General features: G+C 45.3%; 1 protein-coding gene across 3 annotated transcripts in view; it reads right to left on the bottom strand.

Moving 5' to 3' along the window:
* Positions 1-27,611, bottom strand: part of hira (histone cell cycle regulator a) — a 130,089-nt gene that overhangs the window by 9,068 nt on the left and 93,410 nt on the right. For all 3 annotated transcript variants that reach the window (XM_085961969.1, XM_085961968.1, XM_085961970.1), the window contains 8 exons: positions 25,866-25,964; positions 25,104-25,252; positions 19,424-19,585; positions 17,738-17,796; positions 11,478-11,583; positions 3,799-3,921; positions 2,396-2,559; positions 2,225-2,313 (listed from right to left, as the gene is read on the bottom strand). In XM_085961969.1, the coding sequence (XP_085818095.1) occupies positions 2,225-2,313; positions 2,396-2,559; positions 3,799-3,921; positions 11,478-11,583; positions 17,738-17,796; positions 19,424-19,585; positions 25,104-25,252; positions 25,866-25,964 (951 nt within the window). The remainder of the gene's footprint in view (positions 1-2,224; positions 2,314-2,395; positions 2,560-3,798; positions 3,922-11,477; positions 11,584-17,737; positions 17,797-19,423; positions 19,586-25,103; positions 25,253-25,865; positions 25,965-27,611) is intronic.

The raw sequence follows: 27,611 nt of genomic DNA, 5'->3' as shown, positions 1-27,611 counted from the left end.
GTGCGCAGTTTTGGTCGCCTTATCTGAGGAAGGATGTTCTTGCCTTGGAGGGAGTGCAGCGAAGATTCACCGGACTGATACCTGGGATGGCATGAATGACGTATGAAGAGAGATTGGGTCGATTAGGCTTATATTCGCTAGAGTTTAGACGAATGAGAGGGGATCTCATTGAAACTTATAAAATTCTAATGGGACTAGCCCGACTAGATGCAGGAAGGATGTTCCCGATGGCGGGCTAGTCCAGAACCAGAGGTCACAGTCTAAGGATAAGGGGTAAGCCAGAGATGAGGAGGAATGTCTTCACCCAGAGAGTGGTGAACCTGTGGAATTCTCTACCACAGAAGGCAGTTGAGGCCAATTCATTAAATATATTCAAGAAGGAGTTACATATATTTCTTAAGGCTAAAGGGATTTGGGGAGAAAGCAGGGACAGGGTACTGAATTTGGATGATCAGCCATGATCTCATTAAATAGCGGAACAGGCTCGAGGGGCCGAATGTCCTACTCCTGCTCCTATCTTCTATGTTTCTATGTTTCTCACTCACAGTAACCCTGCAGGACTCAATCCCTCACTCACAGTAACACTGCAGCACTCAATCCCTCACTCACAGTAACACTGCAGCACCCAATCCCTCACTCACAGTAACACTGCAGCACCCAATCCCTCACTCACAGTAACCCTGCAGGACTCAATCCCTCACTCACAGTAACACTGCAGACTGCAGCACTCAATCTCCCACTCACAGTAACACTGCAGACTGCAGCACTCAATCTCCCACTCACAGTAACACTGCAGCACCCAATCCCTCATTCACAGTAACACTGCAGCACCCAATCTCTCTCACAGTAACCCTGCAGCACCCAATCCCTCACTCACAGTAACACTGCAGACTGCAGCACTCAATCCCTCTCACAGTAACCCTGCAGCACTCAATCTCCCACTCACAGTAACACTGCAGCACCCAATCCCTCATTCACAGTAACACTGCAGCACCCAATCTCTCTCACAGTAACCCTGCAGCACCCAATCTCTCACTCACAGTAACACTGCAGCACTCAATCTCCCACTCCTAATGGTGCAGCAGAGCTGACCGGCCAATCCTTCAGATCGCATTAAGCCCTTCACCTGTCTCTTCCCTTTTAGGCAGCCTGTACACAGCAAATATTGTGCAAATGTGGATAAACGGAACAAATTAATTAATGGTTCATTTTTAGGGAGAAATGATTCCCCATGTTCCCTTGAAAGAGGATGAACAATGGTTTTGATATGGTTAAAAACACCTGTACCAACTAATGGCGGCTGTGCCAGCGTACAGCAGCGCCTTACCCAGAAAAGAACAACATTAATAAACCCATTCATTAAATATATTCAAGAAGGAGTTAGATATATTTCTTAAGGCTAAAGGGATCAAGGGATATGGGGAGAAAGCAGGGACAGGGTACTGAATTTGGATGATCAGCCATCATCTCATTGAATGGCGGAGCAGGCTCGAGGGGCCGAATGGCCTACTCCTGCTCCTATCTTCTATGTTTCTATGTAACCCAGGCTTCCTGGTGAAAAGGCTAAGATAGGAATCTCTCATTTTTTCCTCTCCCCTCCCCCCACTCAAAATGTTCTCTTCTACCAAAGACACCAACACATACAGGAGCGCAGTTCCACGGACATCAGCAGAACTCCCAAGAGGCAATTCTTCATGTGCGAGCCTGCACAGGGAGTTTCAACCATGGGGACGTCGCAGTCTTGATCCCAATGTCCACACATCTTTCCAGCAGGGTTAATGGTAACCGTCAGGAGCAGGACCCCTGACTGACGTTTCCCCTTCCTAGCCAAAGGTAATGGAGGTGACTTGTAACCCGCAACACGGCCCTGCTGACATCAGCTTACTCCGTACATGTATGGGAGTTTCTTGGTCTGTACATTCAGTACTACACTATAGAGTGCAGCTGCTCACTGAACAAGGCAAGATAAAACCCATGATAGTATACAGCACCATTCTTGAAAATATGCAGATCAAATAGAATTGTACTGCTTGCAAGGTACTGGTCAAATTCTGATTACGTATGGGGATAAACTGCAGCCATACTCCAGTGTTTTAATGCTATTATCACGCACTGAAGATTTGTGCCTGAAGTGTTCATTTTTCTTTCTTTAAGCTGCTAACTACATTTTTAGAAGTTTATTTTTATCCTGAGTTTCTGGGTTTTTTTTCTTGAAAGTGCTTACCAAGACAGTCGACTCCCACTGGCTACTGGAAGAGTTGTGCACAGGGCCCAGCAAATCTTTGCACAGCTCTCTTAAGCGAGGCTCAAATCCTGCAATCAGAAGAAACAGTCAGTGGAGTAGCTGCGCATGAATCGAATTACCGAATCAAGGGGACGCGAGAAGCTCTCCTACCTTCGTTTACTAAATAGCGGGTGTAGATGAGAAGCCAGTGACGGTATTCCTGGCTGGATTTTAGCGTCATTGCAGCCGCAACCTGATTCTCCAGATAGGCCAGCGTCGTCCCTCGCTGTAAGGAGTGGGGCATCGAGGAGAGTCTGGCAGCCTGGCGTCCAGCACTAGAAAACGTAAAGATTGCCTTTACAGCACGTCAGCAGTGAAAGGACAGCCTAGGCACAAAGTGAGCTGCAGGCATAGTAGCAACGTCCTTTTACATAAAATTACATCAAATTTACAGCTCAGAAACAGGCCATTGGGCCCAACTGGTCTATATCGGTGTTTATGCTCCACACGAGCCTCCTCCCACCCTACTTCATCAAACCCCACCAGCATAACCTGCTATTCCTTTCTTCCTCATGTACTTGTCTAGCTTCCCCTTAAATGCATCTATGTTATTTGCCTCAACTACTGCATGTGGTAGCAAGTTCCACATTCTCACCACTCTCTGGATAAATAAGTTTCTCCTGAATTCCTTACTGGATTTATTAGTGACTATCTTATATTCATGACTTTCAGTTTTGGACACACAAGTGTCAAAATGTTCAATAACATTGAAAGTTTTATTGAAACGCATGGTTCTTTCAGCCCGGATCACCCTGCAATCAAAGCAGACAAGAGAACAAGTACTGAACACTGGGAAGAACTAATGGGGCTTGGTACAAGAGGTGCTCCAACCAATGCAAAGTTTTGGAAGGAACAAGTTTGGCCAATTCCCAGACTTTCTCAGCTGCAACAGAGAGAATGGAGAATGGAGAATGGGACAGTGCCGCCGACTACCACGGGGATCTCATGCTCCCTAGAAATGAGGATAAGTGCCTCACATGTCAGTATTGTTGAACACGCACAGGACGCTGGACCTGGGGAGTACAAAACCATAACTCTCAGTGGCACAATACTGGGGCAGGAGCAGGGCGGGGTGTTCTGTGCAGGGGAGGACATGCACCGGATACTCCAACCATGACCAGCGAGTACAGACCAAAAACACTCAGTACAAATGCATAAACAATATTTTGACTTGGAGTGACAGAAAATAAAAGCACAGCACCATCTAGTCAATATTCTTTTGTATCCTATTGCACAGCTTGCTGAGGTGCTAGGTCCCTTCAGGAAGCTGCTGCTAACTTTACAGTTTCGGGAATTGCATGCACGTGTGTACACAATACAGATCAAGCTACGAACCATTTCAATCTCAACGGAGTGAACCACGGGGAATAAAAGTGATCACTCTTGCGGAAAATATATTGAAATAATGTTTCGAAATTAGCAACTTCTGAAAGGTTAATAAATGAATTCAAACAGCTCTACGCAACTTGTTCCTTTATCCCACTGATTGATGGATCATCAATTCTGGCACTTACTTTATCCCACAGCCCTGCACTGTAGCCAGGGGACCCGAGCACAACATGGCCTCCTGAGAAGTTAAACAACTGCGGTAATCCGCACACTGAACCAGCGAATCCTGCTTATCCGAGATCAAATTCCTGAAAAACAAAGCAATCCACATGAGACAAAAGGCCTGGAGGAGGATGACAGTGGTCAAGTTTACTGGACTGCCCGTATCATCCCTCATTTGGTGTCAAATAATTGTAAATTCACAAAGGATATGAAAGAAAAAAAAAAGACTTGCATTTATATAGTGCCTTTCATGACCACCGGACATCTCAAAGCACTTACAGTCAATGAAGTACTTTTGAAGTGGAGTCACTGTCGTAATGTGGGAAATGCGGCAGCCAATTTGCGCACAGCAAGGTCCCACAAACAGCAATGTGATAATGACCAGATAATCTGTTTTTTGTTAACTCCCCTACGCTTCTTCAAAATAGTGCTATGGTATCTTTTACGTCCACCTGAGAGAGCAGATGGGACCTCGGGTTAACGTCTCATCCGAAAGACGGCACCTTCGACAGTGCAGCACTCCCTCAGCACTGCACTGGAGTGTCAGCCTAGCTTTATGTGCTCAAGTCCCGGGAGTGAGACTTGAACCCACAACCTTCTGACTCAGGTGAGTGTGCTACCAACTGAGCCACAGCTGACAAAGTAACCTACAAAGCTGTGGAAAGTAACCTACAAAGATCAGAAGCTTCAGTCACACAAACAGATCACTGCATAGGAGTCTGCCCTCCGCCTGTATACTGTAGCTGTATTATTTTTCCTGTAATGAATAGCCGGGCAGTAACGTTAACGTTGTCATCTCACTGGTACTTATTCTGGGTTGTAGTATATCAGAATCCTACACTGGGTTGCATCAATACTTATTTGGTAGGACCAGGCCCTCCATGGGACAATGTATTTCCTGTCAACTTACCACAGAATACTGACAGCCCTGGAGTACAGTGTGGCTCTTGAGAGCTGAGTGTGGTGGCAATACAGGAATTTCCATTCCAATTATGTGTGACCCAAGCACTACACCCGGATTTATCTGGTTTTCTCTTTTACTCTTTTCAAGCTTGGTAGTGACCTGCTCCAGGGACATCAACAATTCACTTTGGGGCCGGGGACGGGGTACACGCACACACACTCTCGCAAGGCTATTGTGAAGTGAACACCCAATTACATGAAAAGTAATCTGCTCCCTTAGCCCACACTGATCAGAACAGTTGGCACTTCCCACTTGAACGACGCGCGAGTTCAGATTGGCAAACATTTCATGGGAGCTACCAGCTGCTGTCATTGCCAGGCTGTTTTAAGCAGACTCTAACGGTCCTATACTTTAACAAGTTGCAACAAAGCTTGGAAAATCCCGCTAGGGTTTCCTATTGTTGACGCGGGTCACAGTAAGAAACCCAGCTAGTGCTGCCCCTTTAAATGTTAGTAATTGTTTTCAGCTATCTGGAATAAAAACAATATTTAATGACAAACACACACTGTACAGAAAAAGACAGTTCAGCCCTGACACGATCAAGTTATTTGCATACGATAATCCAATAGTGTTCTGCACTAGGCACCTTTGGAAGAGGCCATGGCGTGGATTGGCGTCTGTACATTATGGGATGTACACAGCCGCACAGTATGCTGGTCCTTTCTCTGTGTATATCCGGAGTGGTGCAACCATGCAGAAAGGCCAGTTTGTTATCTTTACAAACAGCACCAGTACTCTGCCCGCAAAATAGATTGTTTATACCAAGGGGAACTCCCAGGCACACAAAATATCTAAATCTGATTTAAAAAATACTCCAATGCGCTATTTATGAACTGTCTGACTGCTGGGTTGGTCTATTTGAAAGTACAGGCAGTTTGGTTACACTTCCCCAGTTAGTCAAATCAGTTAAATTGGTTTCAGTCAGATATTTTCAGATCTGCTTAGGTTTATTAATCACAAGATTCACAGAATACATATTAAAATGATTAATAATGCATTAAAAAAAAATCTCCTTAAAGAAGCCTAAAAGAGGACTTGTTCCGACTATTCTGACACCACTCGAGGAATTGGGCTGTGCCCGCGAGGCAGCTACACAATGACCATGTACACTGAATAGCTACAGCACAAACATTCCTACTGAAGAGGATTGGGCCAAAGGCAGTCCGTCACCCGGGAAATGGGGGGGGGCTTTCTTCCTAATGAAATGGTCATTGTATGACTCACCAGTCTGTCCATCATTGTCCCATGGGCACTCAGAGGAGCCACATTGCACCGATCTGCATAGAGTCTCTGAATCCAAATCAACAATCAAAAGGGAATTGGATATAAACTTGGAAAGGATAAAAATTTGCAGTGCTATGGGGAAAGAGCAGGGGAGTGGGACTAATTGGTAGCTCTTTCAAAGAGTCAGCACAGGTACGATGGGCTGAATGGCCTCCTTCCATGCTGTAAGATTCTATGATGTAAATTAGGAACCACAGTGGTTCCAACACCAATCTCTGGGATGCGCCACTATTCCCCCTACCCCCACCCCAATATAACTCCTCCAACAAGTTATAATGCCACCTTCTCTGTTCACTAACTCATGAAAAGAGTTGCTACATTCACTATCCCACATTATAGCATTACAGTCATCGCTAAGCATACACAATGCACTATTTTATATACAAAAGATAATGGGACTCAGTTTACCAAAATTAAATTGCCAGTGCCGTGTGTTTAATGGCAGCTTTTTAAACTGCCCTCCCCAGTTACTAATCCCATGATCACTGAAATTACAGCAAGAAAGGAGGTCATTCAGCACATCATGCCTGTGCGAGTGGTAGGTCACCTCAAAGCATAGTAGCTATCTCCTCTAATCCCATTACCTGCTTTTCCCTGTATCCTTCAATATGTATTTCCTCTTCCAACAGTTTATCTAATTCCCATCCTAAGTGCCATATTGATTTGGCTTCAATAGCTGCTTGTGATAACGATCCCATCTTCTAACAATCCTTTGTGTGAAATACATTCTTCTAACCTCATGTTTTAGCACAAATCCTCAATTTATGCCTCATTGCTACGAATTCAGAATCAAGTGGAAATATTCTTTCACTATTTATCCTCTCAGACCATTTAATCCCTGGTTAACCCTCTCTAGTCTCTCTCTAGTGGATGTGGTGCATTTGGATTTCCAGAAGGCATTCGATAAGGTGCCACATAAAAGGTTACTGCATAAGATAAGAGCTCACGGAGTTGGGAGTAATATATTAGCATGGATAGAGAATTGGCTAACTAACAGAAAGCAGAGTCGGGATAATTGGGTAATTTTCCGGTTGGCAAACGGTAACCAGTGGGGTGCCACAGGGATCGGTGCTGGGGCCTCAACTATTTACAATCTACATTAATGACTTCGATGAAGGGACCGAGTGTAATGTAGCCAAGTTTGCAGATGGTACAAAGATGGGTGGGAAAGCAAGTTGCGCAGAGGACTCAGAATCTGCAAAGGGATATAGACAAGCTAAGTGAGTGGGCAAACATTTGGCAGATGGCGTATAATGTGGGAAAGTGCGAGGTTATCCACTATGGCAGGAAAAATAAAAAAGCAAATTATTATTTAAATGGAGGGAGATTACAAAATGCTACAGTTCAGAGGGACCTGGGGGTCCTTGTGCATGAAGCACAAACAGTTAGCATGCAGGTACAGCAAGTAATCAAAAAGGCAAATGGAATGTTGGCCTTTATTTCAAGGAGTTGGAGTATAAAAGCAGGGAAGTCCTGCTACAACTGTACAGGGTATTGGTGAGACCACACCTTGAGTACTGCGTACAGTTTTGGTCTCCTTATTTAAGGAAGGGTATACTTGCATCGGAGGCAGTTCAGAGACGATTCACTAGGTTAATTCCAGAGATGAGGAGGTTGACTTATGAGGAAAGGTTCAGCCTATACTCATTGGAATTTAGAAGAATGAGAGGTGATCTTATTGAAGCATATAAGATACTGAGGGGGCTCGACAAGGTAGATGCAGAGAAGATGTTTCCCCTTGTGGGGAAATCTAGAACTCGGGGGCAAAGTTTCAGAATAAAGGGTCGCCCTTTTAGAACTGAGATGAAGAGGAATTTCTTCTCTCGGAGGGTCGTAAATCTGTGGAATTCTCTGCCACAGAGCACCATGGAGGCTGGGTCATTAAATACATTTAAGGTGGAGATAGACAGATTTTTGCAAGATAAGGGAGTGAAGGGTTATGGGGAGCGGGCAGGGAAGTGGCTTTGAGCCCAAGGTCAGCCATGATCTTATTGAATGGCGGAGCAGGCTCGAGGGGCCAAGTGGCCTATTCCTGCTCTGTGTTCTTAGTCTGGTAAATACAGTCCTAGCTTTTCAAGTCCACTCTGATCCCTGCATTCTAGCAAATCCAAAACTGCATCTTTCCATGGCTTCGCTGTCCTTTCTATAATGGGAGCACCCAATACGTGGCGAGACTTGGTAGTGGAGTTGGATTTATACAATTCACTCAGCCTGCTGGTCGGCATGTTCTGATACCACTTGTGGTTTCATTTTTGGCAAACTACGGAGCCTCGTGGTAAATCTTCCATTTGAAACCGCGTAACATGCTAGTAGTCACTCATCCCTCACTACATTAATTTGTTACTGTGCTAAAAAAAAAACTACTGCCACTTCTATGGTGCATTTAATGTAATAGAACATCTGAAATTGCCTCGCAGAGGTGACAATCGGATACTGTGCGGTGATGTGAGGTAACTGAAGGCACGGTCAATGAAGAGGCTTTTGAAGGAGGGGAGGGAGACAACAAGGTGTAAGGGTGTTGGTAGAGCTTTCCAGACTGCGGAGCAGAGGAAGCTGAAGGTATTGGCACCAAACATGGACTGGAGGGGGGCAAGCAAAGGACGCTAGCGCCGGAAGTGCGGAGGGCACATGCCGACACATCAGGGTGGAGGAGCTGGCAAGATGGGGGGTGTGGAAGGTCGTGGAGGGACTTGCAAAAGACAACAAAGATTTAGCATCTGATGCATTGTGGGAACGGGGAACCAATGGGCGGTAAGGGGACGGGACTCTCTGCAGGTGGCAGGGTTTTGGACACTTGCAGTTTATGAAGGAGAAAATTCGGGAAATCAGCGAGGACAGGATTGAAGTAATAGAGCCTAGAGGTGACAAAGGTACAAATAAAGGTTTCGGGGGTGGTGGGAGCGAGGCGAGAGAGAAAGCAGGCAATATTGTGTTAAGGAAACAGTCCGTCCAGATCAGGTGGGCAATTATTTGGGCTGGAGAGCCAATTAACAAGTTTTGGTGAGCTGTTGAGGGCCGCACACCAATGATCCTGTTAAGCTGCACGGTCACACAGCGGTCTGGAGATCCCACACAGGCCGGTCAGCAACTTTTAAATTAATAGCTGCGTAATTAGTACAGTGTGAACACAATTAAATTGCTCACCAATTGCCTAACAAGCAGAGGGTGTTACGTTAGTGAATAAATCTGTTAACTAATTAGCTAATCATCAGTTAGTATAAATAATCAGTGTTAAATAAATAAGTTTGAGATTATTTAAAATGCTAATTAGTAAACACAAATCAGTTTTGCATTAATTAGTTAGGTGGTAGTTAATAACAGGCATCATCCATCAGTCACCCCATCACTGGTGGTTGGGCCTGGGCTCAGGGGGCGTGCCTGGGCTGGGGGGGGGGGGGGGGGGGAGGGGCCTGCGCCCTTCCTGCTGCTGCACTCCCCGCTCTCCACCGGTTCAGGGGCCGCGCTGCCGTCAGTAAAAGGCCTTCCCCCAGGGGGCCGTGGCCCAATGTATCCCACAGAAGCCTGAAAACTTTCTGCAATATGGGTACAAACCTGTGCTTTCTCTAAAATTGTCCAATGCATGGCACACTGAGCGACAGTGATTAATATCACACCGACCAGTCAAAATGGCACTGATGTGGGTTGGTCACTGAAACAAATGATACTGAAACTATAGCTGATGTGTTTCCAATGAAGTGAGAAGTCCCAAACTCCCAGAAAGTCTTCTGCGAAGTCACTTTCAGAGAGAGTGACACAGACTGCAGCTTTACTATATTAATGGTCTGGGATTGATAGTTGCACTGGGAGCATCGGAGTTCTATGGTGGACTGTGCATGGCTACAAATCAACATCCGTGCTGCCATGAGCACGGTGTCCAGCCATGGTTACACATACATACATGGTTCTGCTGCCAGAAATGTTGAAATGTTTCAAGAGTGGGCTGGGGCTCCCAAACTCTCAAAGCATTAAAAAAAAGCTTTCTCCTTCAGTTTATAATATGCTCAGGTAAATGGAATCCCTCTGCACATTTTAAACTCGGCCATACATCACACTGGAGTTTCAATCCATACACTCCAGAATCAGGAGGGAGCCCGACTTTGGAGTTACATCACCACTTTTGCAGTAACTCTCAGTTAGAGCGGTGCAAAAGTGAAGTATTAAGGCACCCCACTGAGAAACAGCTTACATGTTTTGACTAAAATTAGAGTGCAGTGGGATTGATGATCCCAGCCACTGGTCTCCATATCTTGGCCTCCTGTCATGAATAGGGAGTGCTGCCCCATATAACATTTAGGTCTGTGGGACAATTCAGGAGCTACAAATTCCATTGCAGAAAATTTCTCTTTTCTGGACACACTGGTTTGATGCAAAAGTTTAAGGCTCAGACTTATCAGAAGAAGCAAATCTCAGTTACTGTGCTGGAATAATTCACTTTAATCCTGATCGGGAGATCTTTTACAGCTATCGAAAGAGCCCTGCTGCCTCGCAGACAATGACCCGGCTCCTGACGTCATGTGGGGCGGGGTCAGGCGCGGTGGATGATTGGCCTCAAAGCCAGGTCTTGGCAGGCCAGTTTGAATTCACTGGCGGGCCGGATACAGCTCACGGGCCGTATTTTGCCCGCCACTGGTCTAAATGATGGACTGAATCTGGGTTTGAAGCTCAGCTCTCAAGGTCAAGCAGACACCAAGGTTGTGCACCGTCAGGCTCCCCTTGAGTAAGCAGGTAGGGAAGGGGGATATGGGGATCGGGCAGGAAAGTGGAGTTGAGGTAGAAGATCAGCCATGATTTTATTGAATGGCGGAGCAGGCTCGAAGAGCCGTGTATGGCCTACTCCTGCTGCTAATTCTTATGTTCTTATGGGATGGAAACAGGCTCTTGGGTGAAGGATATTTTGTGGGAGCCAACCAGGTTGGCTTCAGTCTCTCCGACGTGTAGTTGAAGAAAGTTCTTTTCGCCTATGACATGATGGCAGGTAACAGTCGGACAATCACAGTGGTGGTTGTGGAGTCAAGGAGGGTGGAGATAAGGTACAGCATTCATGTGAAAGCTGGCCCCATTCCCAGGAATGATGCTACCAATGGGCAGGATGTAGAGCCTTGGGCACATCCATGTTGGGTAGGAAGAGAAGTCATTGCAGCATCTGTGCTGGCTACGTTGGGACAGGTGACTGATGGTAAAGGACAAGAGTGACAACTACAACACAGGAGCACTGTATGGAACCCTCTCTCCCTTCCCTTTACTGACCCACAACAACCCCCACGTCTCCCCCCCACCCCACCCCCACCGTGCAGTTATTTGTTCCTCCAATTTAAAAAAAAAATGCAAACTGTGCCCATCTGTAGAGTGTCAGGCAAGATTCACCTTTTGACCAATCAAACTTTAATTCCTTACCACGTGCAGAGGGAAGTGTTGAAGCAGTACGACTTGCCATTCGACAGAGTGACCACTGGGACACCATGGTGAGTAAGCAGCGATTGTGTTATAGTGGTATCATTACCTGTGAACAAAACGTAAGCGTATATTAAAGCTGGGCCACAGATTGCATCATATTATACAGCTTCCAAGGCCAGGGACTACACCACATCCCTTCGCACAGCACCCAGGGTTAGGGACTACACCACATCCCTTCGCACAGCACCCAGGGTTAGGGACTACACCACATCCCTTCGCACAGCACCCAGGGTTAGGGACTACACCACATCCCTTCGCACAGCACCCAGGGTTAGGGACTACACCACATCCCTTCGCACAGCACCCAGGGTTAGGGACTACACCACATCCCTTCGCACAGCACCCAGGGTTAGGGACTACACCACATCCCTTCGCACAGCACCCAGGGTTAGGGACTACACCACATCCCTTCGCACAGCACCCAGGGTTAGGGACTACACTACATACAATACCTTTGGTCAGGGATGAGAGTGCATTCTGTAATATAGCACCCTGCAACAGGGACTACAGTGCATTCTGTCATACAGCACCCCATGTCTGGGATTACAGTGCATTCTGTAATATTGCACCCTTGTTCCATTGCTTGCAGTGCATTCTGTAATACAGCACCATGGGCCCGATTGTGTGGGAAATGGTCGGATTCCCCAGATGTGGGGTTTCCGACCCACAAAAAAATGGGTCAGCCAGCTGCACGCAATTTTTCCTCAAGTGGCCAATTAATTTCCAGTGTGTGGGCAGCCTTGCTAATTGTGCATTTCCAGTCAGGAAGCCCCACAGTATGATGTCATCATTCGTGGTGCTTTCAAGGTCCACAGCAAGCATTGCTTCCTCTGTTGGCTTCCAAACGAACCATACAGGATGGCAGAGGAGCCTGCAGCAGCTGTGCCTAAGCCTTGAAGAAGTAGCCCAAGCCTGCAACAACAAGGTCCTTCAACATACAGGAAACTCTTTTTTATCCGGCACCGACGGGACCGGCATGGTGCTGGTTTATCAAAAAGTCTGGATTACCAAGAGCTATAGTTAAAAGGAGAGCCGAGAGCTCCGTATACAGCAACAAACCCAGGCTTCCCTGTTGCTTAGCAACAGGTGCAGGAACAATGGCCACAAGATCCACGTGTCCCTGTTGCTTAGCAACAGCTGCAGCCACACCCGACTGCACAGCCACAGATCGAGGAATGGCCAGTAATATGAAGTAAAACTTACCTGAACGTACTCCTGAATTTTGCCAGTTAACCGAGATTTCCTGTACAAATGCTCTCCGTTTAAATCGCAGCTTTCCCGAATGACCTGCAGCTGAGAGCAAGCAAGCCAGCAAGCTTCACGCCAGATTTCATCAGCGGGGTTCCCCGCAGGCGTGTTTAGCGTGGGGAACCCCTGAAAATCGCAAGGGCCCCCTAAAATGGCATTAAACATGCCAATAATTGGTGATTAGGATCCCGACGGCCAGTCCCGCCAGCGGCGGGCGGGACTGATTCGGGTCACGGAGAAAGGGCGGTCCGAAAGTCGGACGGGGCAGGGAATCAGGCGGTGGGGGGGCGGGGGGGGGGGGGTTGCGACCCACCATTTCGGCGATTTTCAGCCCCTGGCCGCCTGAAAACCCACCCGACGGCTGGCAGAAAATCGGGGCCCATGTGTCAAGGATTACACAGCGTCTAATAATATAGCACCCTGACAGTGATGGTATCACAGATTCTAAATGGTATCTGGTATATTTAGCCAGTGCACCATATAGTGTACAAGGGCTCAAATCCACATACTACGGTCTTATACCAGCTTACGCACTGCAGTATATAGCAAGTGATTACAATACAGCTTCAGTTTTACAGCTCGTGCTCAATTTGGAAGTGATACCATTTCAGTTAAGAAAGGGATCACAGTAAGAACACTAAAATACAGTAGATGTTTTTGTTTTGTGGAGAACAGTTAAAAGTTGTAGGTGAACCAATTTGTATTTGGCAAAACACTAGCTACTGAGCATTATCATAGAAAAATACAGCACAGGAGGCCATCCAACCCATCGTGCCTGCTCTTTGAAAGCTTTGCAATTAGACCCACTTCCCCGCTGTTTCACCATTGCCCTGCAAGTTTGATTTTAAGTATATATCCAATTCCCTTTTGAAAGTTAATATGGAATCTGCTTCCACCACCCTTTCAATCAATGCATTCCAGATCATAACAACTCGCTGCGTAAAAAAGGTCTCGTCTCTCCGCTGGTTCTTTTGGCAATGATCTTAAATCTGTCTCCTCTGCCATTGACCCTCCTGCCAGTCAAAACACTTTCTCTTTATTCTCTTCTATGAATACCCTTCATAATTTTAAACTCTTATTACATCTCCTCTTAACCTTCTCTGCTCAAAGGAGAACAATCCCAGCTTCTCTAGTCTATCCACATAATTTACAATGACCTACTGTGTAATCTTTACCCAGGGAAGGGTTGGCCTTGTCACTGAAAGTGCCAAGAGGTGGATGTTTCAGTGGGCAATTTATCCCTTTCAAACAGAAAATCATTTCTGAAGTAACTAGTGAATTCTTGCCCCGAGACACAAATATAACACGAAAACACACAGACACTCGAATTTATGGAAAGTTTCAGAGTCCAGGGTTTTGCTCTCAAGACTGCTGCAAATACTAAAAACCAGTGGACAGTGGCCAAGGGTCTTCAGGTGTGTGCCTGTGGCATTATGTAGGGCACTTACGTGTGCGCAAAAAGAATGTTCATGGAACTGCCCCCTCCTGTGAACGTATAGGCTTTGTATTTCTCAGTAAAGATTTGCTATTTGCTCCAAAATGAGCGTTTCTTTTATTAAGATGCGTAGTTGCTGTTGTAGGAAATGCGACAGCCAATTTGCACACAGCAAGATCCCTCAAACAGCAATAAAATAATGACCAAATAATCTGTTTTAGTGATGTTGGTTGAGGGATAAATATTGGCCAGGACTTCAGGGAAAACTCTCGTTTTATTGGATTTGTTTCACTTTTGGAGCATTCCTGCTCTCCTGAAGTAGGGATTGGGCTGTTGGAATGCCTCGTTTTAGATCCGGCTAGCAGAAATGCCAGCTAGCAATCTTTGGGAACAGTAAATCATATGAGGTGCTGGTGGAGCAGGGGGCTCAGGCTGAAAACCTGGTGAAAACATCAGCAATTCACACGCCTGCGGCTTAACCATGACGCGGGGGGTGGGGGGTGGGGGGGGGGGAGTGTTTGCTTTTCTTAAGCTTCATTTGACTGCCCGGAAACAGATGCACAGGAAAAGACAACAAGGAACCGAGAATGCACCGACAGAAAAAGGCATAATCATTTTATTTTAAGTTGGCCAAGCCCCCGGCCGGGTTTCAGTACAAACCAGGTGCAACTGGCAAACAGTCCAGGGAAGATTCGATGGTCCCGTGTTTGCATTTTATAATTTACAGGAAATCAATCAATTTAAAAATCTAATAAAAAAGATTTATGGTAAAAGCTGTATTTAGATTGTCTGTAGTTAAGGGACAAGGGACTGGAAGGAGCCACACACTGTCCAACTCATCCCGATTATCTAGCACTTTAACTACACATCCTTTTGTTAGTCTGAACGGATCGCCCAAAGGCAAGAGAGGAGATGATAATCAATCTATTTTCTATGTTTTGGACAGTTCAAAGCTGTACACTGCTATCAACAATATGACAAATAGATAACTTCCAGATATTCTCAGATAACAAGTGCCATTCTCTATACAGGAGATCCAGTCCAGTGAAAGGGCAACTTATTCCTGTCTACTCTGTTCAATCATATTCACCCATGTTGACTCCTGTACAAGTACAGTGCTGGAGTAAAAAGGAACAATTCACTCCTGTCTAGTACTGTAAGATGCACGCATGTCCCAGCATCAGCTTCTGTACACATACAGTTGCACCAGGGCAAAAGAGCAATTTGTTTCCTTCTGGTAGTATCAGGTGCCATTCTCCTGGTAACAATTTTTATACACATGTACTGTCACTGGCAGAGTTTCTTGCTATACTGTAGGAAATAAACGATTTAAAGAATAGAACAAACTGATTTGCTGCTGAATAATCCTGTAGATTAACAGGGTTATAATTACACAGTTGATGATAAATGGGTGTGCAGTTTCCTGGTGTGGATTGCAGTGTCTGCACACTTCATATGACTGCACTCCATTGACTGCCGTCGATATGGGCAGAACAGAAATGGTTGTCTCAAGGATTGTTTCAGATCCATGAGGAATTTGGTAGCAGATCCCTACAAACAAGGTCAAAAGTAAATCCAGGAAAAGTGTCTTCACACAAAGGGTTGAGAGAATGTGGAATGCAGTACCCCATGAGGCCATAGATACTGAATCAATGGGGATGTTTATAAGGGCAAAAGATACTAACTTGCACCAATATGGAAATTTCTGTCTTTTCTTTTTAATTGCTAGAGTTAGAATAGAAGCTTCCCTCTCTCACTAAGTTATAAAATGACCAAGAGACACAGTCTGCAGGAAAAGTGGCTGATGAAAAGAAACTTCAGAATGTAACCTTTACACCACGCGAATAAGGAACCAAGTTTTATTTCATAAGTGACTATTCAACACTGAACTGTTCCAGATCCGAAATATTTTCCATCACAAATACTACTTACTTCCACCTCTGCAATACTGTCCACATTTGCCCCGAACCTAGCCTTACAGGAAACTTTGTTATATCCGGCACCGACGGGACCGAGCTGTTGCCGATCTATCAAAACTGCTGGACATACAAAGTTAATGTTGAAGCATACGGAAGTTTTCATCTCCGTATCTGACAACAAACACTGTTGCTTAGCAACAGCTTGTAAACAGTCAGCCCGTACCTTGGAAGCGTCTCTGTAGCTTAGCAACAGCTTCAGAGAGACTTTCCAGAGCCCGATTATTGAAAACAAAGCCACGAGAAGAAAAAAAACCTAACAAAACGGCTCCTGATTTCTGCCGGTAGATCGAGGTTTCCGGACATACAACCTCCGGATAAACCAAAGTTTCTTGTATTTGCTGCTGAACCCTAATGTACACTTTTGTCCTCTCCAGACTTGACTACTCCAACAATCTCCTTCATAAACTCCAACTTGTCCAAAACTCTGCCACATGCATCCTGATGCACATTAAGTCCCACTTGCCCATCACCTCTGTCCTGCTAACCTACCATTAGCTCCCGACCCCACAACACATTAAGTTTAAAATCCTTGTCCTCGTCTTTAAGCCCCTCCATGGCCTTTCCCACCCGCCATCTCTGGAACTAGCTTCAGCCCTATATTCCACACCAAATGGGTTTCTCTGACTCAGGCCTTTTATGTATCACCTTGCCCCTTTCTTTGCCCCACTGCCTTTAGCTGCCTGGGTCCAAATCTCTAGAATTCCATCCCTGAACCGCTCAGCATCTTCATCTCTCTCTCCACCTTTAAAACTTTATTAAAACCCATCTCTTCAACCAAGTTTTTGATTACTCCTCCTAAGCGCTCCATTCCTGGCTCGGTGTTCATTTCCTTTACTGTGAAGTACTGCAGGAAATTCTTTATGTTAAAGGTGCTATATAAATTCATATTGTTGTATCCGTCGTTAATGACTAGGCCGACTTGTGGAAACTATCATCCAGCCAGAAAGACCACAGCAAGTGTCAAAAAGAGCCCAAATTGTAACTTACTTAAGAAGGTAGGGTACTAAAAGATGTAGAGAAATGGACAAGAAACTGGGATTAAAAAAGATGAAGAACAGCTACGGCTAACAAAAAAGCAGTGCAGGCTCGACAGACCGAATGGTCTAACCCTGGTCCTAAATAAAACTGCTATTTTACAACATCAGTTAGAATGGCTGTATGGATACAGAACACTAACATGATCACCCAGCAGTCTGAGCTGGGGGCTGGAACCCTTTTGTCGAACTCTGCACTGCACTGGGCAAGTGCTGCAACACACCAGGAAATTCTTGATGTTCATATATCTGAATTCATCACAGTACCTCATGTGAACGAGGTTCCAGTCGGAGGCAGAACATTAAAATTAACCAAAAGGGTTGCGAGAATGTGGAATGCAGTGTGCCAGATGTGATCAGATTACAAACTAAAAGCTTCAGTCGGTGGTTGGGGAAGAGACATGGGAGGAGTCGCGGCTAAAGTTTCACACTTGGTCTCACACCCTCGCCTTTGCAGTTACTGACGCACAGTTCGTGCACTAAGTAGAAATCAAAGCCCAGTACCTGATAATATAGTGATTAGAGACTCATCCTTGACCAACACAGTCTGCTTCTTTGCATCCCTGGAGAAACAAGGAAACATGAAATACCATTGAAGAAGTCTCCAGTTTGAGCATGGAAATCGTGGCCCGTAAAACATCAGCACGGTACAGTTGCAGGGAGTGTCAGGAACTCCATTCAGCGAGCTTCAGGCCTACACCAGTCATGTGACATTGCTCCTTCATCAGCTTGGGAAGCTATATTAGCTGAAACAGATTCTCACCTCGATACAGCTAACCTCCCACATAGCTGGATTGCTCGGTACAACAAATTCAATAAATCCAGGCCTCAATCCCAATTAATACTCAAATGAGGTCCATTTAGTTACAAGTTGAAGATAAGTTTCCCTCGTCATAAAGCACGATTGAGGCCCTCGTGGAAAAGTCACCACCCAGTGCAGTACTAAGCTGTACAGACCAGAAGGTCTCAGCCTCAATTCCTGATCTGTGCTAAGTTAGCTGAACTTGGCCAGAACAATGATTAGAAGGAATATTGGCCTCAGAGTGGAGTAACTGATTTTCTTATTACAATCCCTTGCCCGGCAGATTACTCCAGACATTTATCACATTTCTTATATTTAAATTCTATGGCAGCAGAATCAAATTTACTTTCATCACTTTGTATCATCACGCCTAATTTTAAAGTAAATAATCCAGATACTTAATATTTCATATATTTCAACAAAGTTTCTCACTTATCGATTTTCTGTCATAGAATCATAGAAATTTACGGCAAAGGAGGCCATTCGGCCCATCATGTCTGTGCCGGCTGAAAAAGAGCTACCCAGCCTAATCCCACTTTCCAGCTCTTGGCAGGTTACGGCACTTCAAGTGCATATCCAAGTAATTTTTAAATGCGATGAGGGTTTCTGCCTCTACCACCCTTTTAGGCAGTCCGCTCCACACTCTGGGTGAAAAAAGTTCTCCTCAACTCCCCTCTAATCCTTCTACCAATTACTTTAAATCTATGCCCCTGGTTATTGACCTCTTTGCTAGGGTAAATAGTTCCTTCCTATCCACTCTATCTCGGCCCCTCAGAATTTTATACACCTCAATGAAGTCTCCCCTCAGCCTTCTCTGTTTCAAAGCAAACAGTCCCAGCCTATCCAAATTTTCCTCATAGTTAAAATTCTCCAGTCCTGGCAACATCCTCGTAAACCTCCTCTGTAGCCTCTCTAGTGCGATCACATCTTTCCTGTAATGTGGTGACCAGAACTGTATGCAGTACTCTAGCTGTGGCCTAACTAGTGTTTTATACAGTTGAAGCATAACCTCCCTGCTCTTATATTCTATGCCTCGGAAAGTATCCCGTATGCCTTCTGTCGATAGAGAATGAGTTGTTTTTTGAATCTTTCCTCATAACTTATCCCCATTACTCTTGGAATTATTTGTGTGCTCTTCGCTGAATTATCATCGACGCTTCCCCTTATCAGTTATCTTTCTGTACTGTGGAAGAACAGGAGGCTAAGAGAGAGACACACAAGAGACAATAATTTATGTCTGTGTAAACGATACACAAGCCTGGACCAATGAGGGTCAGCTGCTCCTCAACATTTCTCTATACAACTTGCGCGCCTTGAAGTCCTTTATTCTATCTAATCTATTTGGATGGCCATTTTTTCTGTTATTTTCCCCAGTAGTGCACACTTACCAGACAGAGAGTGTGGCAGTAGCCATCAGAGCCATCACAAAATGACTTGCACAATGCAGTGTAGAGATGGGCGACTGGAGAAGGATGGCAGGTAGCAGCCGTCGCCCACTTGCCGAAAACACGGACACTGTCCGCTCCTCACAAGCAACGCTGACAAGGTCACTGCAAAAAGGAGAACAACGGATTAGGATGAGCCCTGATGAAACTTTGCATCAATTAGTGACAACTACTAGGCCAATGGCATCACGGTACGGAGGGGGAGGGGGGGGGGGAGATGGGGGACCACAGCCCGGTACTGAGGGGGGCAGGAAGGGAAACAGTATGGTACAGAGAGGAGTTCCTCCCTCCAAGTATAGGAGACCCACAATAACAGATGTTCTACAGTATTGCACAAGCTGATAGGAACATAATCAGAAAACACTGTGAAAGATTCCCTCTGCTCCAGTTCCTATCTAATATTGGGTAAGGGGACCAGTTGCTTTCTGTTTCCAACAGATTAATGTCTCAAATCACAAGAACAGACCATTTTGCTTTTGCTTTAGCCCACAGGAGGTCATGTTGCTTCTATACACAAAAGTAGAGACCAGCATGACAGTCAATAGTCCCACAAGATTCACGTAGGTTTCAGCAAGGTCTTCCATCTCTATCACTTTACCGTTTCTTCTTTGGTGTGAGCAGAATAAAGTTTATCAATTTGTGACAAAAATTATTTAGAGGGCATCCAACAGCACTTCCAACGTAAAGCAACTGACTTTGGTAAAATGTCCACACCGTCCCAGATCAGCAGTTTTGTTGGAGACCCAGTGCTGTTATGGCTTCTAACAGATATGGCTTCAAGTTCACCTTAGACAGGGAATAAGTCTCCTCTTTCTGCTAACTACAAAGGTTTGAAGTAAAAATTCATTTTTCAAAATTTGCACCCACTTCCAAAGTTGCCTCACATCTGCTGCCCAGAATTCAGCAATACTTCCTCCCCTCAGTCAGACAGACAACAATGGCTGGTGTGGGGAATGATGCAGTAAAGGGCACTCTCCGGTGTCTGGCATTTAGGTGCAGTGGTGGGTCAGAACAGAGAGAGCTCAACTCTGAAACCGATCTAGGTGGGTGGTGGGGGGGTTGATATGACAGAGTAGGAGATGTACCCAATTTGTACAGTGTATAGAAGCTCCCACTCTGCCCCAGATCAGTTTCAGAGTTGAGCTCTCCGCTGACACTGGATTGCAAAAGTGAAGGAGCGTCCCACTGCACATTTCTGACTTTCATCAGCACAGAAAAATGTAGAACATTTAATTTTATAAAGTATAGCCTATAATTGTGCTTTTTAAAAAATAAACTCTAAATAAAAATTACAAGGATAGTTAAAGGAATGGCAGGGCCAATTATGGCCAAAAAAGGAAATCTTCTTGTGAAGGCAGAGGGCATGACTGAGGTACTGAATGAGTACTTTGCATCTGTCTTCAACAAAGAAGAGGATGAAGTTAATGCCTGAGTAGAGATGGGGGGGGGGGGGGGGGATTAGAGATGTTGCATAGGATATAAATAGATAGAAAGGAGGTGCTAAATAGGTTGGCAACATTCAGTTAACAAGTCAACCGGTCCAGATGGGATGCATTCTAGGCTGCAGAGGGAAGCAAGGGTGGAGATAGCAGAAGCTCTGACCACAATCTATCAATCCTCCTTGGATATTGGAGTGGTGCCAGAGGACTGCAAATATTACACCCCTGTTCAAAAGAGTATAGAGGGATAAACCTGGTAACTACAGGCCAATCAGTCTAACGCCAGTGGTGAGAAAACGACTAGAAACCATTGTCAAGAACAACATTAATTCTCACTTGAAGAAGCATCAGTTAATAAAGGACAGCCAGCATGGATTTGTAAAAGGTAAATTGTTTCTGACTAACCTGACTGAGTTATTCAATGAAGTAACAGAGAGGGTTGATGAACGTAGTGCAGTAGTTGTATATATGGACTTTCAAAATGCATTTGATAAAGTACCTCATAACAGACTTATTCAGAAAATAGAAACACATGGTATTAAAGGGACGGTGAGAACTTGGAGTTCCTCAGGGCAGTGTCCTAGGCCCAACCATCTTCAGTTGTTTCATCAATGACCTTCCCTCCATCATAAGGTCAGAAGTGGGGATGTTCGCTGATGATTGCACACTGTTCAGCACCATTCGAGACTCGTCAGATACTGACGCAGTCCGTGTCCATACGCAGCAAGACCTGGACAACATTCAGACTTGGGCTGACAAGTGGCAAGTAACATTCACACCACACAAGTGCCAGGCAATGACCATCTCCAACAAGCGAGACTCTAACCACCTCCCCTTGACATTCAATGGCATTACCATCGCTGAATCCCGCACTATCAACATCCTGGGGGTTACCATTGATCAGAAACTGAACTGGACCAGCCATATAAATACTGTGGCTACAAGAGCAGGCCAGAGGCTGGGAATTCTGCGGCGAGTGTCTCATCTCCCGACTCCCCAAAGCCTTTCCGCCATCTACAAGGCACAAGTCAGGAGTGTGATGGAATACTCTCCACTTGCCTGGATGAGTGCAGCTCCAACAACACTCAAGAAGCTCGACACCATTCAGGATAAAGCAGCCCGCTTAATTGGCACTCCATCCACCACCTTCAACATTCGCTCCTCCACCACCGGCGCACTGTGGCTGCAGTGTGTACCATCTACAAGATGCACTGCAGCAACTCACCAAAGCTCCTTCAACAGCACCTTCCAAACCCGCGACCTCTACCACTTAGAAGGACATGGGCAGCAGACGCATGGGAACATCACCACCTACAAGTTCCCCTCCAAGCCACACACCATCCTAACTTGGACCTGTATCGCCGTTCCTTCACTGTCGCTGGGCCAAAATCCTGGAACTCCCTTCCTAACAGCATTGTGGGTGTACCTACACCATATGGACTGCAGCGGTTCAAGAAGGCGGCTCACCACCATCTTCTCAAGGGCAATTAGGGATGGGCACTAAATGCAGGCCTAGCCAGCGACGCCCACATCCCATCAATGAATAAGAAAAAAGGTAATTGGCTAAGGGATAGGAAGCAGAGAGTAGTGGTGAACAGATGTTTTTCAGGCTGGAGGAAGTATGCAATGGGGTCCTGCAAGGGTCGGTATTGGATCCCCCCAAGGGTCTGTACTGGGACCATTGCTTTTCTTGTTATATATAAATTACCTGAATTTGGGCATAGGGAGTACAATTTCGAAGTTTGTGGAGATCAACTTGGCAACATAGTAAATAGTGAGCATGATAGTAGCAGACTTAAAGAGGACATAAACAGACTGGTGAACTGGGCAGACACATGGCAGGTGCAATTTAATGCAGAAGTGTGAAGTGATGCACTTTGGGAGAAACAACATGGAAAGGCTGTATAATCTAAATGGTGCTACTTAAAGGGGGGGGGGGTGGAGTTGGGGGTTGTAAGAACAGAGGGACCTGGAGGTGCATATTCACAAATCTTTGAAGGTGGCAGGGCAAGTTGAGAAGACGGTTAAGAAAGCATATGGAATAGTTATTCAAGCCTTTTTTGTTAAAAAAAAAATCATCAGACAATTAAGCGACATTGAATTCAGGGGTGTCTGTAGTTCTAAATACTGGAGTCACCTACACAGAACCACATTGGTCATCAGTACAGCAAGTTGTTTATCATCGCGCAAATGCACTCAGAGACTGTCATTTTCACTGGCCCCAGGGTTTTTCATGTAAAATTGTGACTCGGGAAGTAAATCATGTTACACTTGGTGAATGCAGAAAATCCCAGGGTTTTCTATGGGATGTCGCAAATCAAGAAATTAGTTGTCCTACTTATCAGTACAAGTGAAGTGTGCTATCTGTGACTCAGTCTCTCACTGTGCAGACATGCACCAGGAGTGAGATTCACACTAACATCCATTTTACCTCCTGTAAAGTGTGTGTTTGCCTCATTTGGATTTGCGGGAGTTTGGTTTATCACATGTCTGTTTACATCCATCATTCAGGCCAGAGTTCTAGAAAGTAACTGGTATATTTCTCAGCCCATGGTGCAGAACACCGAGGTTGAAAAGACCAGGAAGTAGTAAGTAGGTAACCCCAATCTTGGATATAATACACCAGTTGTTTGTATGGACGGTCACAAGAATGGTCAGTGTGAAACACATACATTTAGCCTGTAGATTCCAATACAAGGGTCCAGTGTGCAGCATTCCACTACAAAAATATTTAACCAAGGATTTTCTATTGCAACTGCTGAATAAGGTTTCTTGTAATTAATTTGGACCCTGAGAAACTCCATTTAGTGGATCAAGTGTTCTCTGAAATTCAACCTTGTGCATCTCCAGGGCAAGTGTAAACCAGTAACATGTAATGTGATCTCACGTGCACCAATACATTTAGATTGCACGAATTTAACCATTTATCATAGAATCTTATAGCGCAGAAGGAGACCATTCAGCCCATTGTGTCTGTGTGTCTGGCAAAGGAGTCAGTTTGGGGACATTAAATGTTCTCTACTCCGAAGAAACCCCCCGCATCTTCCCTCCATGAATGAGCTGTTTCCACCTCACATAAGTACCTTTAACTGACTGATTCATACCCAGCACAGTAATAATTTCTAGCTAAAGCTCTCGACTTGAGCTGCAGTTCGAAAGCTGCGGGGTTCAACTCCTCCGCGCTCCAGCTCCTGACCTGACATGTAGCTCTATTCAAATGATGTGTCTCAAACTGAAACTCATGCTAAATATAGTAGGGGGTAAGTGAAGAAGAAAGCCAGCTGCGTGTGATAACAAAATAGCTGTTCAAAGTAAATAGCTTTTTGTGACAGGATCGGGGTTTAAAGTTTTCTCTCTTTCCCAGAGCCCCATGTCGCAAAACTTTCTTATCCAGGAACAAGGACAGGAGACCTACACCCCTCTATGGCGAAGAGTTGCCTCAACTCGGCAACTTGCCTTGGGGGAAATCATGGTCGCAAGGCTGCAAGTCATTAGTCTACAACACATTGCTAGACACTGGCTGCAACACTTTCTGACCCTCAGTACTCATGTTCATCAAGAGAGAATCAACCACTCTTTCCCTCTCTCAATATCTCCAAGGGGATCACACACTCTCCCTAAATACATTACTAAGTCCCAGCACCAGTCACACTAACCCAGCAATCTTTTAAATACCTTCATAAAATTAAATTAGGAACAAGCTGCCAGTCCCATTAAGGTAATGCTGGTCACCCACAGTCTTAAAATTTTAAACACCGTATTATTGCACCAGCATTACATAATACTGGCATGTTACATGAAAGTAAACCACAGACTGAGCGTGGAAGAGAGAAAAGGGAGGTACCTTCATACATTGTTAGATGATTGAACCAAATCAATAAGGATTAATGGCTTTATTTACACAAACTTCACACAGACATGCATAGGGAACCTATTACACTGCAAGTCTTAACAGCATGTGTACAGATTGGATGCACATCTATAACAAAACTGTTTTAAGCAGAACCATTAATACACAAATATTTCCTCCCTTAACCACCATTAGGAAGTTTAATAGTGAATGAACTAGATGAATGATACGATCAGTAGTGCACAGTCAGCCTCTCACAGAGCCAACACCCACCAGTTCCATAAATCGACTCTCACAATTACCACCATCAGTCTCTTTTAGAGCCCATACTCACCAGCTTCCTGCAGCAGTGAGGATTCGACTGGTTAGTAGTGTGTCCCACTCTTTCCCTTCTCTCATGCACTTTAACCGGCTCAGTTTCCACCCTGTGACTGTAGGAACTTCATTTTCCACCTCTATGTACATAGCTGGCTCAGTGCTCACCTGAAATCGAACAGAGACAATGAGATGGACTGCACACTCCACATACACACAATTACTCTCAGATCATTCTTTAATCGCTATCCTAACTTAACATCTCATCACCCATTTGACTTTTGCAATTACAACTATATATGGAGGATTTTGCTACACGGCGAGTGTTATATTGTTTATAGTAATATAAAGTGATTTGTATTACAATAATTAAGCCTTTACGCAATTTCATCATCAATAAATGAGCTGACAACAAAGCAATGAAACAGACGACGCCCTTCCATCTCCAGGCCATGGGCTCGAGCCCTGTCCAGGCCATGGGCTCGAGCCCTGTCCAGGCCATGGGCTCGAGCCCTGTCCAGGCCATGGGCTCGAGCCCTGTCCAGGCCATGGGCTCGAGCCCTGTCCAGGCCATGGGCTCGAGCCCTGTCCAGGCCATGGGCAGAAAGTTGAGTCTCCCTGCCGGCAGCAGAGTTTCCAAGTAACGAGATATTAATATTAGCCCCCAAGCCATGGCAGCATGCACAACATTGCCTGTAATTCAGCCCCAATCGTGCAATCTCATTCAGAGACCTTGGAGAGATGCTCTGAAGGTGGATTAAGAAACACTGCCATCTCTTACCTGTATGTTAAATGCTTTCTTTGGTGTCGGCGTCGGGAGTTTAAATACTATGAGGGGGGCCGAGACACGTGATACCTCCTTTTCCGTTGACGGAGCAGCCTGAAAGGGAAGCATAGTGAGAAACGTGCGAATCAACCGTCTCCACGTCCTGGTTCATATCAGAAACATAAGTACATTTTTGCGCTCATTGAGGAAGACGTCAGTGCTCAGGGAATGGAGCATTTTCTATTTCGGGCACCAAGCATTCTCAGGTCAGGTCTGCCAGATGCAGAGTAAACCTCCCTTTAAATTGCTCCAAACACGCCTGAACGCGAGCTGCAGAACTTTACACCTGCAGCGTACATCAGCCTTCTGCATGGTGCAAGTGAAATTGCCAATTCAACGCCAACATGTGCCAGATTGTGCTATCGGTCCGCACCCACCAGGAACTGGGCTGGCACTGCCCAACATATTTCACATAACACTGGTGCCTGGAGTAGATCAGGCATTTTCATCCCATTAGTCTCCTTACCTAAGGATGGATATACTTGCCTTAGAGGGGATGCAACGAAGATTCACTAGTTTGATTCCTGGGATGTGAGGGCAGTCCTATGAGGAGAGATTGGGTAGAATAGGCCTATATTCTCTGGAGTTTAGAAGAATGAGAGGCGATCTCATTGAAACATATAAAATTCTTACAGGCCTCGACAGGATAGATGCTAAGAGGCTGTTTCCCCTGGCTGGAGAGTCTAGAACTGGGGGGTCATAGTCTCCGTATAAGGGGTCGGCCATTTAGGATGAGATGAGGAGACATTTCTTCACTCAGAGGGTTGTGAATCTTTGGAACTCTCCACCCCAGAGGGCTGTGCATGCTCAGTCGATGAGTATATTGAAGGCTGAGATAGATTTTTTGACACTAAGGGAATCAAGGGATATGGAGATAGGGCGGTAAAGCAGAGTTGAGGTAGATCATAAGCCATGTGCTTACTGAATGGCGCAGCAGGCTCGAGGGCCATCTGGCCTACTCCTGCTTCTTTTTCTTATGTTATGTTCTAGTTTCAACTGCAGTCAAACCCAAAGCGAAAGGTTTATGTCTTAGCCCCCTCATCACTATCCAGTCTCTGCTGCACACGTAAGAGATATCTGGGATTCCATATCCACTACTTCACATGGGTTTTTACTGACAAACTCCTTCAGGATTTGCAGTGGCAGGGTTGCATTGCAGTAAACAGTTCAATATTTCTCAGAATTTTAGGCAAGACACGGTCTGTGGTTTGCAACATTCCTCTACTTCAGCAGCAGAAGGAAATGTGGCAAGAAAAAGCCATGGTGGCTGACTGTTTATGTACACAGACAAATAAGATGTAAACCAAAATGTTTCTATAAATTAAAGATATTTAATACTCAACTAAACAGGGCTGAGTACAAGGAACAACTAAAGAAAACGAAGGCTGCTATTCAATCAGCAAAAAGGTTAATGGAAAAAAGGATCGTAGACAACTGTGGAAGTAATGGGAAAAGCTTTTTCAGTTATGTGAAGAGTCAGAGAACTATCAAAGGCTGTATTGGGCCATCGAAGGGTGTTCAAGGACAGGTTACAAAGGACTCACTGGGTATGGCAGCAATATTAAATGAGTACTTTGCATCGGTCTTCACCCTTGAAGATGATACTCAACTACAGGTATCAGAAGTTAATAAGAGCGAGCGTCCCGTAGGCTGTGTTGCCTACCCGGTGCCAGGGTTAAGGACATCTCCTCTGGGCTGGAC

The sequence above is a fragment of the Somniosus microcephalus genome, chromosome 19 (genome assembly GCF_052327205.1).
Source record: "Somniosus microcephalus isolate GS21.2 chromosome 19, FLI_Smic_1.0, whole genome shotgun sequence".
NCBI classification, from domain to species: domain Eukaryota; kingdom Metazoa; phylum Chordata; class Chondrichthyes; order Squaliformes; family Somniosidae; genus Somniosus; species Somniosus microcephalus.
This window is presented reverse-complemented; position numbering and strand designations above follow the sequence as displayed.